This window comes from Aspergillus fischeri, genomic scaffold (assembly GCF_000149645.3).
Source record: "Aspergillus fischeri NRRL 181 1099437636266 genomic scaffold, whole genome shotgun sequence".
Lineage (NCBI taxonomy): Eukaryota > Fungi > Ascomycota > Eurotiomycetes > Eurotiales > Aspergillaceae > Aspergillus > Aspergillus fischeri.
The window spans coordinates 498,661-522,403 of NW_001509760.1; the positions used below are offsets into that span (position 1 = coordinate 498,661).

At 51.0% G+C, this 23,743-nt stretch overlaps 11 protein-coding genes across 11 annotated transcripts, besides 3 other annotated features; 3 read left to right on the top strand and 8 right to left on the bottom strand.

Annotated features, from left to right (window-relative positions):
• Nucleotides 1-986: 986 nt before the first annotated feature.
• Nucleotides 987-1,430, bottom strand: NFIA_048730 (uncharacterized protein; the record flags this gene model as incomplete). Its single annotated transcript, XM_001257432.1, has 2 exons — nucleotides 987-1,205; nucleotides 1,269-1,430. 2 exons carry the CDS (start codon nucleotides 1,428-1,430, stop codon nucleotides 987-989), a joined length of 381 nt encoding a protein of 126 aa, XP_001257433.1.
• A 74-nt stretch (nucleotides 1,431-1,504) lies between these two features.
• Nucleotides 1,505-1,530: a microsatellite.
• Nucleotides 1,531-2,082: 552 nt separating this feature from the next.
• On the bottom strand, nucleotides 2,083-3,134 carry NFIA_048740 (uncharacterized protein; the record flags this gene model as incomplete). Its single annotated transcript, XM_001257433.1, has 2 exons — nucleotides 2,083-2,846; nucleotides 2,972-3,134. The coding sequence occupies 2 exons, from the start codon at nucleotides 3,132-3,134 to the stop codon at nucleotides 2,083-2,085; spliced, it is 927 nt and encodes a 308-aa protein (XP_001257434.1).
• Nucleotides 2,095-2,167: a microsatellite.
• A 1,745-nt stretch (nucleotides 3,135-4,879) lies between the features above and the next one.
• NFIA_048750 (class II fumarate hydratase) lies at nucleotides 4,880-6,930 on the bottom strand (the record flags this gene model as incomplete). Its single annotated transcript, XM_001257434.1, has 6 exons — nucleotides 4,880-5,066; nucleotides 5,120-6,137; nucleotides 6,196-6,311; nucleotides 6,401-6,438; nucleotides 6,496-6,540; nucleotides 6,673-6,930. 6 exons carry the CDS (start codon nucleotides 6,928-6,930, stop codon nucleotides 4,880-4,882), a joined length of 1,662 nt encoding a protein of 553 aa, XP_001257435.1.
• Nucleotides 6,931-7,375: 445 nt separating this feature from the next.
• Nucleotides 7,376-8,613, bottom strand: NFIA_048760 (alpha/beta hydrolase; the record flags this gene model as incomplete). Its single annotated transcript, XM_001257435.1, has 3 exons — nucleotides 7,376-7,633; nucleotides 7,687-8,004; nucleotides 8,080-8,613. 3 exons carry the CDS (start codon nucleotides 8,611-8,613, stop codon nucleotides 7,376-7,378), a joined length of 1,110 nt encoding a protein of 369 aa, XP_001257436.1.
• Nucleotides 8,614-9,536: 923 nt separating this feature from the next.
• Nucleotides 9,537-10,910, top strand: NFIA_048770 (putative aspartate transaminase; the record flags this gene model as incomplete). The annotated part of the gene is made up of 3 exons (XM_001257436.1): nucleotides 9,537-10,607; nucleotides 10,685-10,790; nucleotides 10,849-10,910. The coding sequence occupies 3 exons, from the start codon at nucleotides 9,537-9,539 to the stop codon at nucleotides 10,908-10,910; spliced, it is 1,239 nt and encodes a 412-aa protein (XP_001257437.1).
• Nucleotides 10,911-11,420: 510 nt separating this feature from the next.
• NFIA_048780 (putative chitin biosynthesis protein (Chs5)) lies at nucleotides 11,421-12,884 on the bottom strand (the record flags this gene model as incomplete). Its single annotated transcript, XM_001257437.1, has 2 exons — nucleotides 11,421-12,659; nucleotides 12,813-12,884. The coding sequence occupies 2 exons, from the start codon at nucleotides 12,882-12,884 to the stop codon at nucleotides 11,421-11,423; spliced, it is 1,311 nt and encodes a 436-aa protein (XP_001257438.1).
• Nucleotides 11,838-11,884: a microsatellite.
• Nucleotides 12,885-13,316: 432 nt separating the features above from the next.
• On the bottom strand, nucleotides 13,317-13,802 carry NFIA_048790 (uncharacterized protein; the record flags this gene model as incomplete). The annotated part of the gene is made up of 1 exon (XM_001257438.1): nucleotides 13,317-13,802. One exon carries the CDS (start codon nucleotides 13,800-13,802, stop codon nucleotides 13,317-13,319), a length of 486 nt encoding a protein of 161 aa, XP_001257439.1.
• Nucleotides 13,803-14,394: 592 nt separating this feature from the next.
• Nucleotides 14,395-15,051, top strand: NFIA_048800 (translation initiation complex factor eIF1A; the record flags this gene model as incomplete). The annotated part of the gene is made up of 2 exons (XM_001257439.1): nucleotides 14,395-14,415; nucleotides 14,623-15,051. 2 exons carry the CDS (start codon nucleotides 14,395-14,397, stop codon nucleotides 15,049-15,051), a joined length of 450 nt encoding a protein of 149 aa, XP_001257440.1.
• A 621-nt stretch (nucleotides 15,052-15,672) lies between these two features.
• On the bottom strand, nucleotides 15,673-19,009 carry NFIA_048810 (ssDNA endodeoxyribonuclease RAD1; the record flags this gene model as incomplete). Its single annotated transcript, XM_001257440.1, has 8 exons — nucleotides 15,673-16,599; nucleotides 16,655-17,741; nucleotides 17,806-18,282; nucleotides 18,336-18,387; nucleotides 18,440-18,510; nucleotides 18,561-18,605; nucleotides 18,671-18,891; nucleotides 18,962-19,009. 8 exons carry the CDS (start codon nucleotides 19,007-19,009, stop codon nucleotides 15,673-15,675), a joined length of 2,928 nt encoding a protein of 975 aa, XP_001257441.1.
• A 916-nt stretch (nucleotides 19,010-19,925) lies between these two features.
• Nucleotides 19,926-20,188, bottom strand: NFIA_048820 (uncharacterized protein; the record flags this gene model as incomplete). The annotated part of the gene is made up of 2 exons (XM_001257441.1): nucleotides 19,926-19,987; nucleotides 20,041-20,188. The coding sequence occupies 2 exons, from the start codon at nucleotides 20,186-20,188 to the stop codon at nucleotides 19,926-19,928; spliced, it is 210 nt and encodes a 69-aa protein (XP_001257442.1).
• Nucleotides 20,189-21,242: 1,054 nt separating this feature from the next.
• NFIA_048830 (putative actin associated protein Wsp1) lies at nucleotides 21,243-23,293 on the top strand (the record flags this gene model as incomplete). Its single annotated transcript, XM_001257442.1, has 3 exons — nucleotides 21,243-21,452; nucleotides 21,531-23,205; nucleotides 23,262-23,293. The coding sequence occupies 3 exons, from the start codon at nucleotides 21,243-21,245 to the stop codon at nucleotides 23,291-23,293; spliced, it is 1,917 nt and encodes a 638-aa protein (XP_001257443.1).
• Between the last annotated feature and the right edge of the window lie 450 nt (nucleotides 23,294-23,743).

The window sequence follows — 23,743 nt, forward strand, 5'->3', positions numbered from 1 at the left end:
AGTGTCTGCGGAACATGCTCGTGAGACAGGAGCAGTCAAGACGTCGCTGATGAAATCAGGACGATGAGCGGCTTGGTGTTCACAGCCACAGTAGGGGATCACCTTATATCCAGAGCATCGTAAGAGATTTATCCTTTTTTGCTGCAGAATCCACAGCCTGAGGTCAATGCAGTGGGTGCCAAGCTTGAGATATCGACACAAAGCTAGTGTTCTTCTCTTCCTTGGTGAAAAGGAGGGATGAATGGAGAGAAGAAGCAGACAGAAAAGGGGAGGGTGGTTGGTGAGGATTCTGTGGCGCATGGATTAGATAGACGGAGATGTGAGTATCCAGGTTTAGCAAGCATGAAAAGGAGTAAGGCATTCCAGCATCTGCTTAGATCAGTGAGCTCTTGTTATGGAGCATGGGTCTGTTAGGATCTGTGAATACGCCAACAGTGCTACCATGCACAGTGGTTTAGTTCAGTCAGCGCATCATCCTGTCTGCCAGCAAGCAGTCCATGTTTATGGTTCTCTCATACACTAAACCACATTCTAAACACCTGCAAATGGGCCATCCCTAGTACAATCTATTTATATCAGTCTCTGGCCAGCAGGACCTCATCAACTGCTCTATACTATTGAATCGACCCCCAACTTCTTCATCTTCGTGGACGGAATGGTCCCCCTGACATATATACCCATTGTCTCAGCCTCTTCTTTATCCAGTCACAAACGTTGGAATATTCTGCCATCAGATCCAGCCCCGGCAAAATGGCCCGGCTCTGCGCTTGGCTGAGTGGAACGAGCCGCAGACTGTATACCATTTCCCAGGCCATCCTCGCGTCCTCAGCGTCCTGTTTTCGCTTATCCGGACATGGCCGCATGCTGGAGCAATGGACCTTGTACGCGATGAGGTCTAATGGGGCGATAAACGGTAAATGGTCTGTCTGGACATTGCTGAGAGCCATCGCATGCGCGGGTAGGTACGGAGGCTGTCGTCAATCACATTAGTTCAACCTCGTCTGTCTGACCGCGGCACCAAAACATACCAGATATTGAGGAATGAGGTCAACCTGCACCAAGTGCGTCGAGTCCCCATGCCTGTACTTGAAGAACAGAGGGTCGGCACACTCCATAAAGAGATGGGAGAATCGGGAGACCAGCTCCTTGCGGATCCTTCGGGTGTCAATAGAATAATCAGGGCTGAAAAGCAGAACATCCACATCCTGCGCCAGGAGACATGGCATCGTTAGCATGCGTTACTGAATTGGGTTCTTCAGTGCACTCACTGAGGTTCGCCGGCGGTTTCCCACATAGTGCTGGACCGCTAAGCCACCTATAATTGCAACGTGCACCCCCCGCAGCTCTGGCATTGCTTGTAGTGACAGAATGAGCGCCATTGCTGCAGCTCTGAGTGCAGCCCTAAGGACATTGTCGGACAGACCAGCCATGTTGATGCTGAGAGTTGTTCTGTGGTTCTGGGGGTATAGCTTTTAAACTAGGTCGCAGAGCTTGGTGAAATGAAGTTGGTAGTGACTGTTGGTAGTGACTGAGCCAGTGAAGAAGGGAATGAATCCTCTCATTTATGGTCATCAGCTGGTTCAAGAATCACTGCACCTTGCAACAGATGTTCACTTTCCAACAAGGGTGGGGATATACATGGAGACACGGCTTATTTTATCCTTTGTCAAAATCGTGTAGAGCATCCATTTTGTTTTGTTATGGCAGACATGAGGGTAGCATTCTGAGCTATCCTGATACAAGACATTATTGATTGGAAGTATCCATTATGCCGCAACCACTGGGATTACTCTCACTTTGGAGGGTGAAACTTCTTCGTATGAAGCATTCAGCCTGTCTTAGTTATTCATTGACTTAAAGGGTAGCATTATGAGCCACTCTGATATAAGACATTATTGATTGAAAGCATTTCATTGTGCCACAACTAGTGGGCTTGCTCTAGAGGGTGAATCTTCGTCTAACAGTCACAGAATAGGGTATAACAACAGGTAAGTAAGTTGAGCAGCTACATGCCCAGAATATGACAATCGACAACAATAAATAGGTGAATACAAAATAAACAGAAAACCACCTATCATTCTATCACGCAGTCTGCTCCTCTTTCACTTCTTCTTGTTTCTTCCTCATCTCCTCTTTCACTTTTTCTGCTTCCTTCCTCATCTCCTCTTCCTCCTTCTTCCCCCATTGTCTAAGCTCTTCACGCCATTCAGGCAACCCAAGAACTGCCGAGGGCCAGGGACTTCTCATCGGGACCTCGCCGGCCCTCCTCATTGCCATCGCAAACTTCCGCCCCATACGACCTTGCGTTTTGTTCCCTGGAGGTTTGTCCAGAAATTCAAACCAGCTCCGAGTACGAGACGGAAGGTCCTTAAGTTCAAAAAGGCGGTGCTTTTTCAGAAATACCTTCATATCCATCAGCAGCGAATCCCAGTGGTGCCCTCTGGCAGTTTCTTCTGGAAAGTTGTCCCGGAAGTACAAGAGGGTCAGTGACTCAGCGAAGCGCGCTGGTGAGGGGATCTTGACTGGATAATCCGCGTCGACAATGCGGCCTAGATGGTATTCAATGGCGACTTCAGGAAGTCGGTCATCGTTGACTGTCCAATAATCAGGATCATTAGGAGTGGGTGGGCCGAGTGGGATCTCAGGCGCTCCCCACAGCACGTCAGACTTCTTGAAGAGTTCCAGTGTGTACCATTCCCGGGGATTTTCGCCGAATATCTCGGGTTTGTAGAAGTCCAAGGGGCCGCGGTCCACGAGGTTGAAGTGTGCGTAGGGGATGGCGCGGGAAGAATAGGGATGGTAGAAGGGGCAAAGGCTCCCTGACTGGCACGGGGGACAGCCGGCTGCTAGCAAGAGGTCGCGCGCTTTGTCAATATGTTCATCGGGGATGACAATGCAAATGCCCTGTTGTTATCTGGTGGTTAGCTCCTCCAGCTGCATTTGTCCTGCTTCGGGGGAACTGCGGACTTACGTCTATCACGAGGGGAATGAGAAGCATTCAGCATAAGCTCCCCCCAGAGCACATTGGGGATTCCATGAGCATCTAGAAAGCGAGAGATCTGGCATATGTAGGTCCGGTACACCACTTGCTCTAGATCACTGCGGGTTTTAGGGCCAAATCGGAACTCGGCCATCTTGCGTGTATGAATCAGTTGGTTCACGATCTTGATTTTAATATATCCTGGCTGAGAGATGCTGATATATATATGCAGAGTTCAACGTTAGTCCCAGTAACTGGCAGTTAATGCACAGTGAGAACTCTTTGTTCCGACTTGGAGTAAACGACCAGCTCCTTCTGTTAGTCCTCGAGGTCATTCCCTCGTTGAAATCGACATCCTGAACCATGGTACAATCCAAAACCGTTCGGAAATATGAAAGAGTGGTAAAATTAGAAGATTGTCTACCGTGTACTCGATAACAAAGAACCGGACGGACCGACAAGAAAGACCGCGGCTGAGAAAACCACTTGCTTTGATAAATTTGAAGGGACTCTCCGCGCTTTGTCAGGGACCCAGCCGAAGAAGACGAAGGATGATCAAATGTCAAAGGAAACGTGTATCGTCCTTGTTTTCGGATCGTGCGACGTCCTCGAGACCGACCTGCCACTCAATGAGAAGGATCAGAAGATGGTTTTTCGTTATTCTGTTACCTAATATCTGGGTGAAGGTTCATTCAACGAGGTCTCGGACATTTTAGTACAATATCAAGACGTTGTTGAGGTTTTAAGCTACTAGAATATAGTAAGGTGCAGAATGTCAGCAAGGTCTCGACCCCAAAAAGCCTACTTCTTTGTTCATAGAAAACTGGAGCGTATACACCCATTCATGAGAGCTGAGGACTCGACGCCACATTCATTGGTGCAGTGATCTGTTCCTCCCGTACAGTGACGCTCGAGTAAGCCAACCATGGCAGGGAAGACTATTATCTTTGGCCAAAGAAAGAGCGCGTTGAACCACGTTTCTGTCTGGCGGGAGCTTACAGTCCTCGCATTCAGCAGCATGCGCACCATGTCCAGACGGCTGTGCTGAGTGGCCCCTTTGATAGGCAAGGAGGGAGCATTTGCATCCGCTCCCTTGGGCAGAAGAAGTACTGTAGACCCTCTTGGCACCTTAGGAGAAAACAAATGTTGGCTTGGAAGAGAACCAACTATAGAGCAAGTATAAAAGATGGCTACGCCTGTCCCAAAGTGGTTAATCATTTGCTTAAAGGTTTTTGATTAAAGTACAGACCTCTACCCAGTTCTGATATTCACCATGCCATTCACAGGATTTTTTGAACTTAAGGAAGATAGCTAATAGAAGGAAGAGATGGGGCGCTCTCAGCCGCCCAGTTCTTTCCATCCTCAACTTCATCTGATGGAGCATCCCATGGGCAGTGACCCAGGAGGGCTAGGCCCGAATGCTTTTGCATGGCGGATCAGGCAAGGAAAAGGAAAATAAATAGAGCGGCCAGATGAAAAAAGGATGATCCCGGGAGACTGTATGGAATGGTAACATCCTACATATAAATACTCCTGACGGCGAAGTTTGTTCAGCTCTAAACTACATGTCTGACGGTTTTAGTACATTTTGACCCTTCTTTCAAATAAAACAAGAGCACTGAATTTTTCTGTACCTGTTTGTTGATAATAAAAAAGCCAGAGTTCTGATTGTTCTATGCATTGGCACCCAAAGCGCGCCCCAAGGCCAGCCAGGAATACTCCTTCTAGCAGTAAAGAGTCCGACTTGTTCGTAAATTTACGAAAGAGGGTAACCTATCGGAATAAATAGTACAGTAGATTTTCAGTAATACAAATATAATGAACCGCTACCTTACAGCGCTCTAAGATAAGCAAGACCTTAAATCATAGCTCCGGCCACCCAAACAGCTTTTCATACCTCTATTTCTTCTCCTTGGGGCTCAGCATCAGCTCGGGGCGAACATGCTTATCAAAGTCCTCCTCGCTCAGAGCCTTGAGCTCCATTGCACTCTCCTTAAGGGTGATGCCCTTCTTGTGAGCGTTCTTGGCGACCTTGGAGGCCATGTCGTAGCCGATAACGGGGTTCAGGCAGGTAACAAGCATCAAACTAGGGCAGGTTAGCGCTTCAGATAGAATGATTGCAAAGGATTGTAGACATACCTCTCGTGGAGGAGAGTGTTGATTCTGGGCTCGTTAGCCTCGAGGCCTTCGACAAGGTGCTTCTCGAAGCTCTTCATGCCATCGGAGAGAATGCGCACGCTGTGCAGCAGGTTGCGGATCATCAGAGGCTTGAAGACGTTCAGTTCGAACTGGCCGTTCATGCCACCAACGGTAGCGGCAACGTGGTTGCCCATAACCTGGGAGCAGACCATGGTAAGGGACTCGCACTGCGTGGGGTTGACCTTGCCAGGCATGATAGACGAACCGGGCTCGTTCTCAGGCAGAATCAACTCGCCGAGACCGCAGCGAGGTCCAGATCCGAGGTAACGGATATCCTGGGCGATCTTGAAGAGGGAGCAAGCCAAGGTGTTCAGGGAGCCCGAGGCCTCAACGATGGAGTCGTGGGCGGCAAGAACCTCGAACTTGTTGGGGGCGGTCTTGAACTCGGTGCCGGTCAGCTTGGTGACCTCCTCAGCAATACCCTCAGCGAAACCCTTGAAGGTGTTCAGACCAGTTCCGACGGCGGTACCACCCTGGGCAAGGTAGCGGAGGTGGGGGAGGGAAGCCTCAACGCGCTCGATGTTGCGGTCCAACTGAGCGACGTAGCCAGAGAACTCCTGGCCGAGAGTCAGGGGGGTGGCGTCCTGCAGATGAGTACGACCGATTTTGATGATCTTGTCGAACTTCTCGACTTTCTTCTGGAGAGCGTTACGAAGGCTGCGCAGGGAAGGCAGCAGAGTGTTCTCAAGCTCCAGGACGGCAGCGATATGCATGGCAGTGGGGAAAGAGTCGTTGGAAGAGGCGGACATGTTGACGTGGTCGTTGGGGTGGACAGGCTTCTTGGTGCCCATGGTACCGCCAAGGATCTCAATGGCACGGTTCGAGATAACCTCGTTGGCGTTCATGTTGGACTGGGTGCCTGAACCGGTTTGCCAGACAACCAGAGGGAAATGGTCCATCAGCTTGCCCTCGGCCACCTCACCGGCAGCCTGCTTGATGGCCTCACCGATCTTGGGGTCTAGAACATGCATGAGCATTTTCTCAACTAAATGTTTTTCGCCGAAAAGAAAGCTTACCAAGACCATAGCGCATGTTGACCTCAGCAGCAGCAGCCTTCAGGATACCGAAGGCCTTGACCACAGGCGCCGGCATGCGGTCCTGGGGCTGGTTGATGTCGAAGTTGGTCAGGGAGCTATCCTCATCTCGATCAGCAATTTGTGAAGTCCCTTTCGCCGGATCCCTGGCTGGTGTTTGGAATGCCGGTTGTTCTCGGTCGCTTACCGCTGGGTTTGGGCTCCCCAGTACTTGTCCGCCGGGACCTAGAAGACAGCCGCCTTAGAACCTGTAACAGAGGAGAGGATCTGTCTGTTACTCACCTGAATTTCACCGAAGGCATCGGATTCGGTTCGTGTAGCAGAAGCCTAAAGGAAGATGATCAGCACCATGATTCACAAATATTCCACTGACTGCGATCACAAGGTCCTGCGGACACATTGATAACGCGGATCGGTCAAGCCAGCTTTTCTTCCATCAGGAAAAGGCTGCACACTCACCATCCTGACGGTTGTGCCAAAAGTTCTCTTGTTGGAGACGGATTGAATGGACTGAAGGCGGGGGAATTGAACGAGAGAACGGGTATTGGAGCTCAGCGCCCGACGGCTACTGAACGAAGCGGGGGAGCGGGCAGCGAAAGCCAAAGCATTGCGGGCAGCTGCGGGGGCGTTCTTCGAGGTGGTACGAGTCGCTGCATGTGTCAATGAGGCCATCGAGCGCACCGCGGCTCGGGACGAGTTGGTGGATGAAGTCAGCATATTGGCTGTTGCCGAAGCTGTTGATTTTTTTCAATTGGGATGCCGTGAGGCTAAGATGAGTAAAAAAGGGAAGCAAAGAGCGCGAGCGGAAGAAGAAGACGAGTAGAATGAGACAATTAAAACAGAGCTTCTGCCAGTTTCCGTCCGGCCGCTTTTTTTTGCCCTTTTGTTTCTTCTACAGAGCTATCTCAACCAGTTTCCGAGCTTCTCTGCCGAAAACACCCGGTCCGGTATTCCAGAAACACAATACCACCGGACAATCTTCTCAAAATCCGTTAGATTCGGGGGTCTTAGTGGTAATGTATGGTAAATATCGTCGTCGGATAAACCATGATCCTTCTTCTTCAGTTGTCCGGGAAAGGAATAACACTGGCGTCATAAATAAACACTACTCCGTAGTCTCATAGCATATCTTATTGTCTTGGAGATAAAAAGTGTCCTCAGACTACACCAAAAGCTCCCTCCGCAGCGTGGCTATCACCTTCTCGTTATACACCCTCCCCGACTCCAAAATTCCATCCAATAGTGGGAAAATATGAGGTGCTCCGACAGCACGGATCAGTTCCACACGAACTCCGGCATCCTTCAATTTGGCAGCATAAACCTCGCCTTCATCCCGGAGAGGGTCCATCTCTGCTGTATACACCAAAGCAGGTGCTAAATCTTCAAAATTAGGAGCCAGCATAGGAGAGATTTTCCAGTCCTAACTCCTTGTCAGCATCCCCAGACAAACATCGTATCCTAGCGGATACCTACCTCCTCGGATCTGGGAGGTCGAGGGTTCCCAAGAAAATGCCTATGGAAGTATGCCATTCGTGCTGCTGGAAGCGCCGGCGTAAATTCCATTTCCCGGTATGACTCGTATGGGCAGTTCTCGCGGTCAAACTGTCCGTCTGGCGTGAAGACACTGTGCAAGTCACAGGCTGGCACAGTCAATAGTTGCAGGCGCAGTGGAATGTTGGCATCACGGCAGAGATGTGCAAGAACGGCCGACAGTTGTCCTCCTGCAGAGACACCACCGATTGCCATCCGATCCGGATCGATATTGAATTCGTCTGCTTTCTTCAATCTAATCTGAACCGACTGTCAGACCTTTGGTCTCAGACTTCGACATTGTGCAGTGAAGGAATTGATGACCAAGTCACTAACCCAGTTGAATGCTGCCCAGCAATCCTCGACAGGAATTGGGTACTTGTACTCAGGTGCCAGTCGGTAATCGACGTCAAAAGCCACCAAGTGGCCATCGAGGCCGTGTACGAGGCGTTTGCAGAAATCATGATCGACAGAGAGATCACCAAACACCCAGCCGCCTCCATGGAAGTTGACATATGCTGCTCTTTTCTTTAGATTGTCCTGGTCATCGGACGCTGAAGCGGGTTCAAAGATCCGCACAGTGATCTCTCCGTCCTTCACGGGGCATTTCTGCTCAGTAATGCGGAACACATCTGGTCCGGCTGCGCGGCCATAGGCGATGGTGTACTTGGCGGGATTTCTACGAAAGTCTTCGATGGGTACCTCATGAGTGTGTAGCCGTCCAGCATTATATTTGTTGTAGTATTCCACGTAGACCGGGTCGAAACGAGGGAGTAGTTCGGGAGGGATAGCATTGTGAAGAGGTTGATGAATGGTCTTCGGTCGAAGAGCATGCAGCTCCTTGTTTCCGGCTGATGACGAGTCTGTCATTCTAGGAGAGCGATGTTGATACTTGTACTTTTTGTTCAATTGTGGTGATAGGATTTAGGTGTGCTATGGAGCAAAACAGGACGTAAGGTAGAGGAATAAAAGGACAGAGAAGGGGAGGCTTCTCCAAACCCCCTCACAACCCCTCTTTTATACAGTCAGCTTATCATTTCATTTCATTCTCTCGGGACTTTGTGTCCATCTATCTATCTATGTCTTGATGGCAATCTTCCATATATCAACCGTCAGCATGGTAACCGCTGAGATTCCTTATCTGCCTCTCGGGGATATATTCAGTGGTAAATCGCTCCCGGTCAGCTGAAAGTTGCTGTGTCTTACCACTTGCCTTCATTCTATTTCAAGCCCTCCATCTATCAATCAATCAGTTACAAGACTAGAACTGAAGCTGAAGGTCTGAAGATGTTTCATCATTATTCTCCATTGTCACAGAGGCGATGCGCTCAAGCCACCCACACGACCTGGGGCGATTTACCAACTGCGTCTGATCTTCAATTGCATCCTCGCAAAGAATCCCGAGATAGCCTTGTCTATCTCTGCAGGTGCTAGAGGTACTAGTTAGTTATATGATGGCAAGCATGTCATCAACAAGGGACCCACTCTTGAGTACTACATCCTATTGCCGTCGGCTAAGGTCATGCAGAGGCGGAACATGAGGGAAAAAACGCGGTGAAAGCCGCGGAAACCGAAGACTGCGATATCGGGGTTCTCGAACACTTATGCGAACAGGTTCACTGACGGACGATTTATGCTCAATTGCGCATTGTTGTCTCTTCTTTTACTTCAGTTTGCATCGTTCTCGCGCATCTGACCCCTCCTTACCGTCTTGCATATACCAATTTAAAGATACCATAAATCACCTCAAATTCCTTCTAGTGCAATCACAAATTAGTTAATTTTCCGCCACCATGTCTGTGCTCAGTACTCTGGCACCCGTCCCACCGGATGAGATCTTCGCCTTGAATCGCGCATATGCCACGGATCCTTTCCCGCAAAAGGTCAGCCTGGGAGTCGGCGTCTACCGTACCGACGACGGCAAGCCATGGCCTCTTCCATGCGTGCGCGAAGCCGAGAAGCAACTGCACGCCGAAGACAGCCTTAGTAGACACGAGTACACCGCCATCGAAGGCGACATTCCCTTCCTCGAGCTGGCTCGGGACATAATGTTCGGGTTCGATGGCAAGAACGCAGCGGAGAAGCACAAGAGCCGCATTGGTTCCGTCCAGACCGTCGCAGGCACCGGCGCAAACCACCTTGGAGCCCTGTTCCTGGCAACCCACATGAAGCCCAAAAAGGTCTGGCTCTCCAACCCGTCCTGGGCCAACCACATGACCATCTGGGAACTCGCAGGCGTCCCCCGCAAGACCTACCCTTACTACAACCCCGCGACCCGCTCCTTCGACTTCGACGGTATGATGGCGACCCTGGAGGCCGAGGCGCAGCAAGGCGATGTCATCCTCCTCCACGCCTGCGCGCATAACCCCACCGGCCTTGATCCCAACAAGGAGCAATGGAAGGCCATTGCCGACCTCTGCGAGCGCAAAAAGATCTTCCCCTTCTTCGACTCGGCCTACCAGGGTTTCGCGTCGGGGTCCCTCGAGGAGGACGCCTGGGCGGTGCGCTACTTCCTCAACGAGAAGCCCGGCATGGAGATGTGCGTTGCGCAGAGCTTCTCCAAGAACTTCGGGCTCTACGGACAGCGCGTAGGCGCCTTCCACTACGTCCTGCCCCAAGGCAGCGAGAGTCTCCGCGACACCGTCGTCGTTAATCTGTGCCATTTGATCCGGGGCGAGTACTCTATGGGCCCTACAGCGGGTTGCAACATCGTTAAGAAGGTCCTGACGAACGAGGAACTCACCGCGCAGTGGCACGAGGATCTCAAAGTAATGAGCTCGCGGATCCGCTCAATGAGAAAGGCTCTCTATGACGAGCTTCTGAGGTTGCAGACCCCGGGGTCCTGGAGACACATTGTCGAACAAGTATTTCCCCTCCTCTCCCTCCTCCCTTTAATGAGCCCACAACCAGTAACTTACACAGAAGGCTAACGCTTATCTAGAATGGAATGTTCTCCTACACCGGGCTCACCCCCGCGCAGGTCCATTCCCTCAAGGACAAGTATCACATCTACCTGCTTAAGTCCGGCAGAGCTTCCATCAGCGGCTGTAAGTCAATCTCTCCCTACACCACCAGTCGAATTCAACTAACCTCTTTGCTGCTCAGTGAGTGAAAAGAACGTCGCCTACGTGGCCCAGGCTATCGACGACGTCGTGCGGAACGTCTAGACCTGCATACCAGCATCTGCAAAAATCACTACAGCATACATTCAATTGCGTTAATTGCGCGTGATATGAGATTAAAACACAGACGGAGCGATGTTTCGAGGTCCCGGTGACTAGAGGTACATTACATTTTGCATTTCGTGGCATTTGACCTTTTCCATACACTTAGAATCATGGAGCATGTATGATACGATATGAATAGAGTCACGAGATTTACGAGTACTTGCTTAGCGGATCTTGGGCTTCCCTTGGTCTATCATTCATAGCAGGGGTAGGAGTGAGGTCATACGGCATTAAGATTGGCTATATACTGTACAACGAAGTAAAAATGCATCAGATAAGGGCAGAGCATACATTCGGAAATAAGAGGGTTCAAGGGAAGATGAAGAGAAACGCATAATCAAGTGCCGTCGACTTTGCGCGGTTCGTCACAATGGTATAGTAATGCACGGGGCAAGTATGCAGACGCAGACACTGTTCAGCACGAAGCATCAGGGATGCAGATCGCGATCATCACAGAGAAATCTCGCTAAAGTCCCCCTCGCCTTCCTTCCCCTTACCCTTGGCGTCACTGTCGTTTGTCGTTGGTTCTTCCTGTTCCTGCTCTTCTTCAGCCTGTTCGTGTGCGGTTTCATCTTCATCCTTTTCGTCGTGTTTCTCGTCAATCTCACTCCGTTCCTCCTTGTCTCCAGGAGAGGCAACTTCCTCCGGGCTTGTCGACTCAGGTTTGCCGTTCACTGTGGGTCCAGCACCTGCAGCATCATCCTTCGGAGGAGGGGGCGGGGGCAAGTCCTCTTCATCCGACGAGACCTCTCTCTCATCCGCTCGAGGCTGGCCACTCATATCCGCGCCGGGGAAAGGAGTCACGGGGGGCTCCCCAACGCTCAATTCCCTCTGGTGCGCAGGTTGAGGCTGGAGGCTCAGTCTACTCTGAGACTGTGATTGGGGCTGGGATTGAGACTGAGACTGAGACTGAGATGGCGCATTGGTTGCCATCGACACGGAGGATCTGGTATGTTGATGTGTTGAGGCGTGAATGGGGCCGAGCTGTCTGGCCTTGGGGTCTGCGTTCAGGTAGTAGCCCCGGACTCCAACGATGGTGCCCTCCGCTTCACAGGCATCCACCCACTCCGGAACCACGACGGGAATGTTCATCTCCACCGCTTTCGCCCACAGCGGGCCTTTGCCTTCTGTACATACAAAGTGAGTGGTATCGATGCGCACTGTGTCGATCATCTTGCCGCCGATACGTTCCAATGCCGCGGCGAGCGCCTCCTTCTGCTGTTCGGGGAGAACGCCAGGGGTCACCGTGATACCGGACAAATCGGTCATCTTGTGTGTCCGACATGTCAGTTTCTCCGATTGGTATGTGCCGGCTGTTGTGCGCAGGACGAGGTGGAAGGAATATTCCGTGTCGATGGCGAGACCGCTAATCTTGGTGCTCCGTGTCTCGAGCGGCCTCGGTATCGAACCAGCTTTCGAGCCATTGCGGTAGAGAGAAAGCGACTTGAGCGACGCAGTGGCCAGGTCGATTGGATCCCATTCTAGGACTAGGGAGGTTTGTGTTGCGTTACGGAGCCGGAGGACAGGAGGGGCAGGGGTCTTCACGCCGTAGGTGTTGAGAATCCGCTTCTGTAGCGCCTGGAAGGCTGAAGTGCTCGCAGCTTCGGCGGCATGGTTGCGCGATACTGTGATATCGACAATGCTGCCAGATGTGATGTTGTTCGGGAGAAGGACGGAGGGGAATTCGATCTGTAGATTGCCCAGATTAGCAGCCGTGAATCTTCCAACAGCCCCTTACTAGTGAGGCAGAAATCCTGCGATTCGAGAGCAGGATTTTGAGTTGTGAAAGATGCGCAATTTCTAGTCGGGTGACAATCATTATGCTGGGAGAGGGGAGCTTACGAGTCGGTTGTCCTGCGTCAAGAGCACAGCAACTCCTGCGTCTACCTTGCCTACTGTCAAGGAGACCAACATTTTGAGAAATAGGACGGCAAACCAGGATCAATCAGGGATGGCGCAATTGATTCTCGTGCAGCAGCCGATAGATTCAAGTGGAAGAAGGGGAATAGAAGTGGATGCCTGTCCGTTGTTGACTTGGTTATTGGGATGATCGAACCCCATTAATTTAGTTGTCAACATGCCAAGAAGGCACGGCCTGCGCGGCCCAGACTTGGGGTCGGGAATGCTATTTTTAAGGACTTAACAAGATCGATTATTACGACTTCAATGTTGAAGGTTATTATTGTGTCGCATGGTTCGCATCTCCCCCATTTTACGTCTTTCGTGAAATATCGGCTGCTGCCAAAGCCCCAGTAATGCCAGTGAATACATACAGTCTCATACACCATGAGCGAGAGTGTATACTTGCTTCACGTCCCAGAGCGACTTGCCGTTCTCCCATTATGATTAACTAGTGTTTGTGGGCATGCTTTTATGATCTTGCCCCCGCTTGCGAGAGGTATTTGTCTGCTTCTCGCCGTCTCTCAAATGCCTCAGCAACGTTCTTAGGAGATAATCCATCTCCTTCCGAACAGTGTCGTATCCCACCTTCACACTCTGCGGTAGGACAGCGATCTCGAGGCTACCCTGGAGACCTCCCTTCGGTGATCTTGTAGCCGCAGATCCCGAGGTCTCTGACACTAACCTTCTACCTTCGATGTCGAACCCTTGTGCTGCCAGGGCTTGTCGAAACGCCAACCGGACCCGCCTCGTAGCCCATGAACGAACCACTCGCTTAAACGACTGCAGCGGTTGTGGATTTACCCTCCACCACAGTGTACTAGGATCCCGGTTGGCGTACAGATGTTGGATCTTGGGCCGGATGGGATGTGTCTCAGAGAGGATATATCGACTGGCAACTGGTGGTAGGACTGCCTTAGGGTTATAGCGCATGTAGAACTGACTTGTGCCTTTGACAAGCTTCCTTTGTACAGTTTGTCCAATCATCATGAGAAGGTATAGGTCCGGTTCTGGGCTTTGCCTCGATCATCGGGGCACAGGCTGTTGGCACATCAATATAGCGTTGAGGCTAAGTCACAGAAGACAGCAAATCCAATAATGAGAGGTGACTTATATGAGTAACACGCACTGTCTTAGCCGTAAACGAGTCCAATACTCATAGAAACAATTCGAATCAGCATCAATAGCGTCGGGTTCCTTGGAGATATTATTGTTTCTTCCATTGATTCCGTGGCTCTTTTTCTGCCACAAAAAGGCCCGAGTGCCCATGCAAAAGGCGGTGTACACCAATGATCCCGATTGGCAAGTACCTCGCGTGGCAAGCCTTAGGCAGAATTCAGGCCGCCACGCCACCGGTGACTGCCCACTATATATTTGAACTGCGTCGAATTTGATCCCGGCGCTTCTCTCCGCCCAACTCGACACTCCCCCACTTTCACCTCGCTTGATCCCTAGGAACTATTTCTACCAACTTACTTGTCACCGTATCAAGAGGAAAAGTCAGCGCGGATAGCGAGTCGTCACCATGCCCAAGAACAAGGGAAAAGTAAGTTGTCGCTATTACTCTGTTTCCCTCCCAAAGAGTACCCCGCTTGCGAAAGTTTTTCACTGCCATTTCGCCGTATCAGTCTGTTTGGCTGCGCTGCGCGAACGCGGTCATCACGGTATACGAAATGATAGAAAAGACTTGGATTTTTGATTTTGCCACGAATTTCTTGATATTTTCCAATCAGATGCTAACGTTCGTCTACAGGGTGGTAAGAACAGGCGTCGTGGAAAGAACGAGAACGACAACGAGAAGCGTGAGCTCGTCTTCAAGGAAGAAGGCCAGGAGTATGCGCAGGTCGTGAAGATGCTTGGCAACGGCCGACTGGAGGCCATGTGCTTCGACGGCGAAAAGCGACTGGCACACATCCGAGGCAAGCTGAGAAAGAAGGTCTGGATCAACCAGGGCGACATCATCCTTCTCTCGCTGCGTGACTACCAGGACGAAAAGGGCGACGTTATCATGAAGTACACCGCCGACGAGGCCAGAAGTCTCAAGGCCTACGGCGAGTTGCCCGAGCACGCCAAGATCAATGAAACCGATACCTATGGCCACGAAGGCTTTGAGGACAACGTCGAGTTCGACGAGGACCGCGAGTCTGAAGACGAGAAGGAGATCGATGTCGACGAGCTCTAAATACCCTTCACCCCTGTGCAGTCAACCCTGCGCGAGCCCACCGGGGCACCCTTTACCGCCAACTCTGTTCTCCGACCCCAGGAGGTTCTGTCGATTCTTCTTTCCGTTGCGACCAGCGGTTTCTGCCGCGCATGGGAGGAAGTTCGACGCCTGGGCTCTTTCTATTCTTGTGTCGCCTGTCTTCCGAAAAGGTGACACCGAGGAGGATCTGAGTTGCGGAGCCTCCCCGCTTCGCGTTCGAGACCGCTTCAAGCGCCACCCGGTGCCGTTCCTATCTGTCAGGGTTGATAGGGGAATTTCTGAGATCGTGCATGCTGCTGAGCTGAGTCGGCTGTGCCGTAACTCGGTCTCCGTCGTGAATCGCGATTTCGGGTAATTCTACAGAGAAATAGTTGCCGATGCATGTAATGAAACTGGCTGCAAGCTGCATGTTTCGTGTTAGCAATTCGTTTGTCTGTTATTTCGTTCCTTTTTTCCTGTTGAAAATTGACGATAGACTCATGAGAGGTTTATGATAAATAAAATATTTCAAAGACTTCTTCCCGATTGTACATGTAGCTGGTAGTCACTCCTCATTATTTGTATAAACTGTGCCCATATGCGTCTTGAGTATAGACAATCTCAACTATTATCGAACAAATTTTTACGGAAGAAGCCAACGATCTTCCGCGCTGCCTCCCTTCCAATCAGAGGATCAAGCTGCTCAACATCCATATTCGCAATCTCGCTGATATTTCCCATCTCGAGGATAAGTCGCTCGAGCACCTTTGGCGTCACGCCTGGAACAGCACGCAGCATGTCCTGAGGAAGAGCATTGAACGTACGATGCTCAATCCCCGCCGCCGTCATGACATCACCTGGATGTGACGATGCGACAATATCCATATCGAGGCCAATCTGCACAGCCCGGAGAGGGTCCGGTTCCGGGTTATTTTTCTTCAGCTCAGCGAAGATCTCGGCGGTCTGATAGGGTGAGGACGACCATATGATCTTCAGGCGTGGGAAAGTCAGAGTGAGAAGCACGAGGAGATGCTGGGCGGATTTGGGGCTGGATGGGTTCATGAGGGAGCTGCTGACGGATAGGGAAGTGGTTCCTGTTCCGGATGACGAGAAGCCATAGTCGGTAAGGAATGATGTGCCGGGTGTCGACGCGGAGGCGAACGCGTCGAATGTGAAGGATTTATTCTGGTCGAATTCGATGAGCAGTAGAGGGTTCTTGTAATGCTGGAGCATCGTCTCGGCCTGGTTGTAAAGGCGGCCATTTCTCAGCGAAGTGATGAGGTCACGGACTGATTTACGCTCCACGCAGATATCGGGAGTCAGGATATAATCGCCGACTGTTAACTGGCACGGGACGATGATCATGTTGTTCCCGTGCAACAGAGACGGCAGAGCGCTTCTGAATTCTCGGACGTCCACGACTACTCGAGGAGGTGACGCAGTTGCGGCTAATCGACCCCCTCCGGCGATACGCGTGTTCACTGTGCGAAGGAATTGTTCCTGAGGATCTTCTTGACTCTTGTCATGGGTGAGGGTGACAGCCATGCTCTGGTGATGATCAATTAGTACAAGGGAAGAGTGAGACATGGTCGAAGTCGCTTACCCCTTTCTCTTTTATAAGCTTAGTAAACGAGTCCTTCTCTCGTCGGACGGCACTCAGGTAACGTTGTTCTTCCACAGAGCCCCCGTAGTAGATGAAGTATACCCTTACATTCCTTGCAACATGCGAGCTGCGATAGACTTCCACTCGCCGAATGAATGCTGGGTCGGGTTCGTACATAATAATGTATCGCGGCCGCACTTCTTCCAGTATATGCTCGTCCATATCGCCATCGTAGGGATGCACTATGACCAGGTCGTCCATGTCATATAGCTCGAAGAAGTCTTCCATGTCTTCCAGATCATCATTGATGATCTCTCCTTTCTGTGTCTCTTCAATATCAGTTGGTTGTAATTCTTCTAGTAAGCTAGAAACTTGGCCCGGCAATTCGGTGTCAGTCTGCACGCTAGCATTCGGCACTCGCGCTGCAGCCGATGTTACTGCTCCTCCACCGCGGACACGACGTCGCTTGTTCGGAGGAGCTCTGCCCTGCTGACTCGTTGGCTTCGGTGACTCCTGGCCCTTTGCGTTCTGCGTGTCGTCGCTTGATTTGGCAGATAGATTCCTGTTAACATTTGCCAACGAAGTCTTCCAATCAAGATATTCGCGTAGTCTCCTCCGCAACATTACCTCCGCAGAAAATTTCTTTTCACTCATAGCATCAAGGTCCTCCAGATCTTCTGCCTTGTCTTTACCGATTCTGGCATGCATTGTTCCGAGATACTCCCTGATCTGCCGGCAGGTCCGTTGGTCGGTACACATGATGAGGACAGTACTATTCGATTCATCCGTGCTGACAGGATTTAAATAAGCATCTTGTTCAATCTCCTCTAGCACTTCTGCTAGAACGGCCCATTTGGGCTGTTCCTCCAGGACAGGTCGAAGGGTAGAATCAAGAGTATTGGCCGCATCACGGGTGATCTTTCCTTCGTACACCCTTGACTTCGCGGTCTGGAAGAGTACGTGAGCAGCATCGAGAAAGAGCCAGGGTGAATAATTATGTCTTGTCGAACCAGGCGGTGGGGAATGCGCGGTCACAATAGTATCCAGGTATTTCACGAAGGAGACCGCATCATAGGTAAGCAACGCGCTGTACTAAGAGTGAGTTCCTATGCAGACACCAGATAGTGCATGTTTGAGGCAATCAGACGTACTGAAGAATCGAGCGAAGATCAGACAGGTCGCTGACAATCTGTCTGGTCCTAAAACTCACTCGATGCCACATGGGATCGAGCTGACGCCTTATCGCGATATCAAAGCTCCTATGCAACGCGCTGTCCAGAGTCCAGTCCGCCATGTCAAGTCCAGTATTTGCTTTCTTCAATTCTGCAATACTGATTTCCACACACTCTAGGACCGCATTCTGGATTTCGCGCATTTTATCGGTCATCGGCACCTCAAGCTCAATCACCTCGGCTTTCCTGTGTCCCTCTAATGACTCGGCAACAGTGACGTGAAAACGTGGCCATAATGATGTTTTGCGCAAAAACAGGTTACGCATATAATTCGCCAGAGGAGCAAATCCCGTCGTGAACGGCTCTGGCGAGTCGGAGAAAGCCTTGAGAAAGCCAGACTTGTTGATTTGCCGATAGATCCGAATTATGAAAGCTTCAGTAGAAGTTGCTACTATCCTAGGATACCTTCAGCGGACGTTCGTTGATGATCTCTTGGCACTAGGTTATACCTGTCTGCGTGGAGTACAACCATGCCTGTGATCTTTTCTGGGTCGAGGAGTTCTATGGGCATGTCTTAGAAGATAACATCCTGGTACTCAGAAAGACAGCTTACTTGACAGTAGATCAACCACAAGTATCCTGGATGTTACACTCAGGATACCACCTTGGGCGTAGATCTTCTCTCTGGAGGATTATCAGTGACTAGATACCTATTCCACTCATATAGCACCTACCGCATGGGAACCGTCGCCCTTTCGGTGTTGATGACTTTAAGACCCCTGGCCAGCGGGGTCTTGCTAATGGCATAGTGTTCCGCGAGGGCTACGAGCTTTAGTCTCGCAACTTCTGAAAGACCTGTAAGATATTGCTATCCGCGTACTCCGTACCTTCACCGATCCATTCATTCTCCCGATCATCAGCACCCACAACCAGTACTAAGTTATTCCCTGCAGCATCGTAGAAGTGGAGTAAGTTCGTCACCAAGCGCAGGAGGCCTAAGCCTCGGGCAAGGATGACAAGCTCATCTTCGCCGCGTAGTTCGTTGAAGATGTCCTGCTGATATTGCTGTATGCGATGCCGTCAGCACATGGACTGCGGTCCAGGAACGATCTTTCAGCTCTAATAAGGCGCTTACCAAGGGCAAGGACAGCTTCACCGGGACATTGGCGCGTTCAGGTGGCATGACGAGCCTCTTGACGCGGAAAATCGTCCTTTATTGCGATAAACTGAGCATTAATGAGGACGCGATGTCACCTGACTATGATGTAATTGTCCGAATTGACTCAAGTAGTTTGGACTACCTTTTTCGGCCTAGCACAAGAAATGGCCTCAGATCAGCATTATTGTTAGCAACGCCGACAGGAACTTCATAAGTCAATCCAGCTTGACACCCTCAGCCGGTGATTCAGAAACATAATGATTGTTGCCAGATGCGTATGTTGGATTATGCACATCGCGCCACACAGTAAAGCTCTGTGATTGCCGCCTTATAGCGAGGACTGATGCGGATCATCTGGTGTTCCGTACTCTTGCTAGAATCGGCCCAATGCTGATTCTGAGAATCTACTTAGTGAAGACAATGGCTGTGGTAAGGACGGACATATAGAATGGACCGATCGATTGATGTTTGTCTATTGAATTGGTGAATACAACTTTCAAGCAGTGGCAGTCTCATGTTTCGCTCAACAAGCGGACCCTGAGGCCTCAAAGCTTTGAAAATTGGAATAACGCCACTGGTCTCCAGAACTCCCATTCTACAAGAAGTACTTATGATAATCTGCAGTTCGTGAGTGAGTTATTCATGCCCAAGCATGGTGCCGCTGATGCTTCAAATTCTTTGGCTCAGCAGCTATCGCTCGAGATCCGAAATAGATTTCAAGATTCACCAATTTTGGGAAACAGGATTTGCAGATTGTTTGGTACTATGCTGGACAATCATCGCTCTGGTACAGTCGGGTAGTGTGTCATTGCAGTCGTTGCACTCGTTAATACAAGAAAGGAAACAAGTAAGGAGGATGGGAAGGAGCTGAAAATCACAGCGATTTTGTTGAGAAGACGGCATAATCCTGAAATAATCGTCCGCAGCAAAATACATCATTCTACTGGTTCAGTTCCTTCTTGCGCTGTTCGATCTCCTCCCTCGAGGCTTTGGGTGGCATACCTAGATCGCTATCAGTAGGCTGTATAATGTTGTCTTTGTGAAGGTATTCTCACTATCAGGAATCTGGGGTCCCTTAGAGATATGATCAAAGGCAGTAGCCTTCTTTTGCTCATGCTCTGAGCCCTTCGAGGAGTTGTCTTCGGGGTTATTGCTTCCCTGCGCCGTGGGGAAGTTGGAAGTGTCTGACGGAATGACAGGCATGATGAATTCCGTTGAACGGATATTGCGTATCTTCTTAGATTAGCTGATAGATAGTGACTTTGAAATGTCTTTGCAAACTTAGGGAGATAGTTGATAGAATCCAGGAATTCGAAAAGGCAGTAAGCAAGCAGGCCTACTTTATACTTGGTGTAATTCGTGGTAGGCGGGATGACGTCGTCGTAGGTATACTTCATGCATTTATGTTGTGCAGCAGTCCACAAGACCAGGATTAACTCCTTGATTAAATTTAGTTAACGGACAGTCATTTCTAAGGTAATAATATTGACTATTATCGAATTCAGTGGGTTCTCTAGCCCCTAGAAGTCCGACATTCAGTGAAGCTGCCTATATATACAACTAAATCTTTGTACTGTTAGTCAACTATAGCAGTGATACAAATGTATATATTAGGCAGGCATTTCTTCCCTTTAACAGATGTGTGGCCTAAACAGGATGAAATTACCCAGAGGAAAAAAGACAGATATTGAACTAAGTAACTGGCATGGTTTCTAGATGTTAATAATTATATTCTATTAACCTCGCAGTAGATATCTATTAGACATCAATCAGTCAGTCAGTGCTGCTACTCTGTAGATACAGCCTGGTAGTACAAGATAGTGATGGAAGTTCCCCACCTCTGCTTTGGTTTAGTGCCCCCCAGTAGGTAACCACCAAACTCCAGTGTCCGAAGTGACCGAACCCAACAGGCTCATCTTCTCTCTCTCCTATCTCCTACACAAATACCACGCTACCTTTTTGCTTCAAACCTCCCTCACTTTTATAGAAAAGAAGCAGTTTTATCTCCTCCCTTTACTCTACTTATTCAATTCAGATTCTATCATTTCCCAGCCTCTCTTTATAACCCCGTGGTTGCCGCAGTGTATCAACACCCGTGCCTAGCACACGAGCGCTCTTCGATTCTCATTGAAGCAGCCACACCTCTCCTCATGCGATGAATCCGCGACACATAATATAAGAAAAGTTATTGTTGCCACCCATCCGTCGTGCAATTTATCCCTCTGTCGTCCAGTCTCAGCGCTCTGAGTGATCCGTCATGCCGTCCATTCTCAGCGACGCCGACAAAGAAACCGTGAAGAGGAATGTCTCGAAACCTTCGAACAAGATCCTTGCTGTAGCCGTTGCGCGGCTCTATGTCGCATACCCGGATCCCCAAAGATGGACATACACAGGTCTGCAGGGTGCTGCGGTGCTTGCCAACGACCTGGTCGGGCGGACTTTCTGGCTGAAGCTAGTGGATGTATCTGTGAGTAGTTACTTCTCGGAACAAGGCTGGAATTCAGAGAACAGACTACTGACGGCTCCCCGCCACTTCGGAGCATAGCCTGCTGGGAGAGGTGTTATCTGGGACCAGGAAATCTACGATAATTTCGCATACAATCAGGACCGCACGTTCTTCCACACATTCGAGCTTGAAGACTGCGCGGCCGGTTTCTCCTTTGCTGATGAGAAAGAGGCAAAGACCTTCATCAAGAAGATGCATGAGCGGGAGAAACATGCAAGCAAGGAAACCCGTCAAACACCGTTCGCATCAACTCGAGGTCAGGGTCCGGCCCCTATGGTCAATGGCAAATCCGGCGTGGGACGCTCGCTGTTTGGCAGTCTCTTAGGCCATCGGTCACCCTCTGGTTCGAGTGCGCCACCTCCTGCACCCACACCGGCAGCACCTTCCGCGCCTCCAACTCAATTAGCTCCTCCGAGCGGGCCCCCGCGTAAGGAGTTGCCCTTTGATACTAGTGATCCATCATGGAAGGGGCTCCTAGATGAACTTCTGCAGATGGGAATTACGGAAGACCAGATTGCGGAGAATTCCGACTTTATTAAGGCCTATATAGAACAAAGACAAGGCAACGAAGCCGAACCCACAGCCTCTCCTTCGGAAGATCAGAGGCGAAGTAAGGCTCCGCCTCCTCCACCTCCATCAGCGCCTCCCGCCTTGAAGACCACCCCTATCAGTCCACAAAACACCGGCAACAGCGCGGGCAGTCGACGGGGCGCGCCGCCACCTCCTCCCCCGTCGCGCAAAGCTCGTCCTGAAGTGGAAGAGGAATCGGCGCCTGCACCAGCTCGTGAACCATCACCTCCGCGACCCAGGTTCCGTGCGCCGCCTCCAATCGCAGATGCTGGGAAGCTCGCTCACACCGTTGGCCCTCCCGTTCCTGGCCGACAGAGAGCCATGTCCGGTACCAACCCTGGCCCGCCTCCTCCTCCGCGACCTCCCAAGACTCCTATGGAGGATGGTGGTGGCCCGCGTTTCGGCGTTCCTCCTCCATTCCAGGGGGAGCGGAAGGTATCCGCCCCGCCAGCACCGCCCAGCCGTAGCTCGGCACCTCCAGGGCCGCCTCCCCCTCCTCCGCGAAGCCCTGCCACCCCGCCACAGCTTCCTCCCAAAGTTCCTTATGCGCCGACCTCTGCGGCAGGTCCTCCGCCTCCTCCACCGGCCCGCAATCCTGTCCCACCTCCCGCACCTCCGCCAGTTCCTGCTGCTTCACGGCCAACTCCTCCCCCTCCGGCCACTAGTGCTGTGCCTCCTCCGCCTCCACCCCCTTCAGCGAGTGTTCCACCACCACCTCCCCCTCCTCCTCCAGCAAGCGCAGGACCACCCGCACCTCCGCCTCCTCCTCCCCCGTCAATCGCAGGCCCTCCACCACCCCCGCCGCCTCCGCCGGCTCCTGGCGGCTCCGCGCCTCCTCCACCTCCGCCTCCTCCTGGTGCCAGTGCACCTCCCCCACCTCCCCCTGCGGGTGGCGCGGCTCCACCTCTGCCTAAGCCAACGGGTGGTAGGGATGACCTCCTGGCTGCTATCCGAGCTTCTGGAGGCGGCGGATTACGGAAAGTCAAAGATTCTGAGAAGAGAGATCGGAGCGCTGCCCTTGTTCCCGGATCTGCTGCTGAGTCGACCGCGCCAACACCAAGTAGCGGAGGTGCCGCTCAAGGAGGTTTGGCCGGCGCTTTGCAAGACGCCCTTGCGAAGAGGAAGCAAAAAGTTAGCGGTAGCGGTAAGTTTCTCCCACATCAATTGTCCGCTAGCGAAACAAGCTAATAATTCGTACAGATGATGAGAAAGACGATGACGACGATTGGTGATCCCATTCGCATGCTTGTAGCTTCTCTGTTTGTTGCTGAGTCTTCCAGTTCTATTCAATGCATGAATTGGCGGTCACAGGATGGGGTTCATCTTCTCGTTGTTGATACCATGCATGTCTGCGACATTTTTCATTCTCTTTTTTGTCGCTTTCAACTAGTGGCGAAGACTTGTTCGCGAGGGAGAGTGGCGCTCAGCATCCCCTTGAAGGTTTTATCAAAAGGGACGAGAACGAGGGTCGATTCTAGAGATGTATGCAAAATCACACCTAAATTCCCTTCAACCCCTTTAGAAGGCTTTTACAATCACGCTGCTAACAGTACGTCAGTTCCGGGACATTGCTCTGGCTCTGTGTACTTGGCAACGGACAAGCTACCCGTTCGTTCAGTAAGTAATCTTGAGGGTTGCAGTGTAGATCGAACCACCAGTAGATAGACCACGTTCTAGGAGGC